This window comes from Coregonus clupeaformis, chromosome 28, assembly GCF_020615455.1.
Source record: "Coregonus clupeaformis isolate EN_2021a chromosome 28, ASM2061545v1, whole genome shotgun sequence".
NCBI lineage: Eukaryota > Metazoa > Chordata > Actinopteri > Salmoniformes > Salmonidae > Coregonus > Coregonus clupeaformis.
In genome coordinates, this window is record NC_059219.1 from 11,672,261 (window position 1) to 11,676,043 (window position 3,783).

General features: G+C 44.7%; 1 protein-coding gene across 1 annotated transcript in view; it reads right to left on the bottom strand.

Annotated features, from left to right (window-relative positions):
* The window catches only part of LOC121556917 (pleckstrin homology domain-containing family G member 4B-like), a 66,194-nt gene extending 64,029 nt beyond the window's left edge, over window positions 1-2,165 (bottom strand). The window contains 1 exon segment of the mRNA XM_041870801.2: window positions 2,079-2,165. Within this exon segment, the coding sequence (XP_041726735.2) occupies window positions 2,079-2,147 (69 nt within the window). The 5' untranslated portion in view covers window positions 2,148-2,165.
* Window positions 2,166-3,783: the final 1,618 nt, after the last annotated feature.

The following is a 3,783-nucleotide window of genomic DNA, read 5'->3' on the forward strand; positions in this document are numbered from 1 at the left end:
CATGGTGTTTATACTTGCGTACTATTGTTTGTACAGATGAACGGGTTCCTTCAGGCGTTTGAAAATTGCTCCCCTCAAGGATGAACCAGACTTGTGGAGGTCTACAATTTATTTTCTGAGGTCTTGGCTGATTTATTTTGATTTTCCCATGATGTCAAGCAAAGAGCCACTGAGTTTGAAGGTAGGCCTTGAAATACACCCACAGGTACACTCAATTGACTCAAATGATGTCAATTAGCCTATCCAAGATTCTACAGCCATGACATCATTTTCTGGAATTTTCCAAGCTGTTTAAAGGCACTGTCAACTTAGTGTATGTAAACTTCTGACCCACTGGAATTGTGATACAGTGAATTATAAGTGAAATAATCTGTCTGTAAACAATTGTTGGAAAAATTACTTGTGTCATGCAAAAAGTAGATGTCCTAACCGACTTGCCAAAACTATAGTTTGTTAACCAGACATTTGTGGAGTGGTTGAAAAAACGAGTTTTAATGACTCCAACCTAAGTGTATGTAAACTTCCAACTTCAACTGTATCAAGACATCAAGCAGATACAGTAGAACAACACACTGACTAGTCTAGCCTAAAATAACATAATAGATCTATATATGTCAGGTTACTGTCAGGTTACTGTCAAGTTACTGTCAAGTCACTGTCAGGTCACTGTCAGGTCAGTGTCAGGTCTCTGTCAGGTTACTGTCAGGTTACTGTCAGGTCACTGTCAGGTCAGTGTCAGGTCTCTGTCAGGTTACTGTCAGGTTACTGTCAGGTTACTGTCAGGTTACTGTCAAGTTACTGTCAAGTTACTGTCAGGTCACTGTCAAGTTACTGTCAGGTCACTGTCAGGTTACTGTCAGGTCACTGTCAAGTTACTGTCAAGTCACTGTCAAGTTACTGTCAAGTTACTGTCAGGTCACTGTCAGGTTACTGTCAGTTTACTGCCAGGTTAGTGTCAGGTCACTGTCAGGTTAGTGTCAGGTTAGTGTCAGGTCTCTGTCAGGTTACTGTCAGGTTAGTGTCAGGTTAGTGTCAGGTTACTGTCAGGTTAGTGTCAGGTTACTGTCAGGTTACTGTCAAGTTACTGTCAAGTTACTGTCAGGTCACTGTCAAGTTACTGTCAAGTTACTGTCAAGTTACTGTCAGGTCACTGTCAGGTTACTGTCAGTTTACTGCCAGGTTAGTGTCAGGTCACTGTCAGGTTAGTGTCAGGTTACTGTCAGGTCTCTGTCAGGTTACTGTCAGGTTAGTGTCAGGTTACTGTCAGGTTACTGTCAGGTTAGTGTCAGGTTACTGTCAGGTTACTGTCAGGTTAGTGTCAGGTTACTGTCAGGTTACTGTCAGGTTACTCTGCACTCAGAGTCTATCCTGCAGCTTGCTGCTTAGGTTACAGACCAGGACAGAAAAAGCCTTCACACACACACACAGACACGCACACAGACACACACACACACACACACACACACACACACACACACACACACACACACACACACACACACACACAGATACACTCACATACATACAAACACACACACACACACACACACACAGATACACTCACATACATACAAACACACACACACACACACACACACACACACACACAAACACTCAGACACTAAAATATCAGCTGCTTAGATATCTGTGAAGTAAAGCACACTTTTCTGACTGTTTGGGGCAGCGTCTACAGACAGACAGCCTGACAACAGACAGACAGCCTGACAACAGACATGTAGCTCACCTCTACTGAAGACAATAAATCATCTACTGGAAAGTAAGTGAGGATATGAAAGCCAGTTTGCAGGGACAATCAACTGAATTGAATAAAGTCAAAAGTCTGAAAGCTGTTGTAAATCTCCAGAGGTCCGTGTACCAGTCTGTTAAGTCGATTATTTGCATGGAAACACGTGCTGTTTTTAGAGAACCCACAGGTCAGAACTGGAATTGTGACATTAACATTAACTTACTAACAGGATTTAAACTTCACTTTAGGATACCAGGTTTAGTCTTAATTCAATAACACCAGAAAATAAAACACATGTGACTTTAGATGACCATTCTCCAAGTCTTCTTACCTTAATGCTCAGGTAGTTGTCACAGCTCCTGGACTTGGCTCGGGAGTGCATTTTGTCCAGTGACAACATTTAGGTAAGAAGAAAAGCCCACATCAAGCACCAAAGATAAAATCCATGTGTAAGTCCAGTGGGTAGGCTGAGTCATTGCTGTAGGACTGGCATGTCCAGAGACATGTCCAGAGACACGCCAGTTTCACCCCTCTACTGTCCCTCTCTCCGTCCCTCTCTCTGTCCCTCTCTCTGTCCCTCTCTCTGTCCCTCTCTCTGTCCCTCTCTCTGTCCCTCTCTCTCTCTCTCTCTCTCTCTCTCTCTCTCTCTCGCTTGTTCTCTCTCCTGTAGTGCAGGGCAGGGCAGCCAGTGTTAGACTAAACTCCAGAGGGAGCGTGAGAGAGGCAGCGAGCTCAGTTCCCCGCTACACCCCTCCCTCCCTCCTCCCTCCCTCAACAAAGCACCCCCTCCCTCCCCTTTGCTACTCTGCCACTGAAGCCTCTCTCTTGCTCTCTCTCCCGGCTGGATTTATGCATACCAATGCAACTTCCCTTGGCCATTCAGAAAACACACAACCTGACCTGACCAGAACAACAATACCCCTCTCTCCACCTCCCTCTCTTGCTTCACTGCCCAGCAGTACAACTCAGACCATCAACGCCTTCCCCTGACCCCCCCAACAGCCCCCTCTCCCCTATGGGGTCTTTGTCCTAACACATGGACCAGGGTTTCAGCTTATTCTGCTGTTTTTCAGAAGGAGTTGGGGAGTGAAAGAGAAGAAGACTTCAGAATAGCATCGGTAAGAGAAAGAGAAGAAGACTTCAGCATAGCATCGGTCAGAGAAAGAGAAGAAGACTTCAGCATAGCATCGGTCAGAGAAAGAGAAGAAGACTTCAGCATAGCATCGGTCAGAGAAAGAGAAGAAGACTTCAGCATAGCATCAGTCAGAGAAAGAGAAGAAGACTTCAGCATAGCATCGGTCAGAGAAAGAGAAGAAGACTTCAGCATAGCATCGGTCAGAGAAAGAGAAGAAGACTTCAGCATAGCATTGGTCAGCGGTTGCAGGTCAGACACTACAACGGTGCTCCTTTAAATCTGTTCGGGGGCCCTAATCCTTAAATTGTCCCTGACACACCAGTGGCATATGTAGGACATCTCCCCGCTCAGGAAGACAGATGTGACGTGTTCAAAACAGATTAGACTTCATTACTGCCTTTCACTCAAGAAGTGACGTTGTTGTCAGCAATTCTTTTTTTAGTCAACCTGACAAGTAAAAAAATATGTTTTCGAGTTAACTTGACTAATCAAACCCACCTGACAAATAAAATCTCTTCAGATGATCCGTTTCTCTACACATGCAGCTGCTGTTTCACAGAGCAGTTTGTGTCCTTGACCTCAACATCATCACCTCACCGCCATCATTAAAAGCACTAAGAAACGCAGCAGACAGAGAGACGGCATCACAGCAAGCTTGTCTTTGGTGTTTATGGAATGTGACAACTGACAGTCTGTCAAAGGTGCATACTATGCCTCTTAAATATGTTCCCAACTGCTCCCTAACCTAAACATAGTAAATCCTGGTTCAGGAAAGGCTGTGAAGGTGGTACGAATGGGATCTTTGTGTGAAATAGAGGTTAGTGGAGATGGGTCATCAGCTTGGGATATATAACATACGTTCACCATACTGCTGCAATTATGACCTCACTCCCGTCCCCTT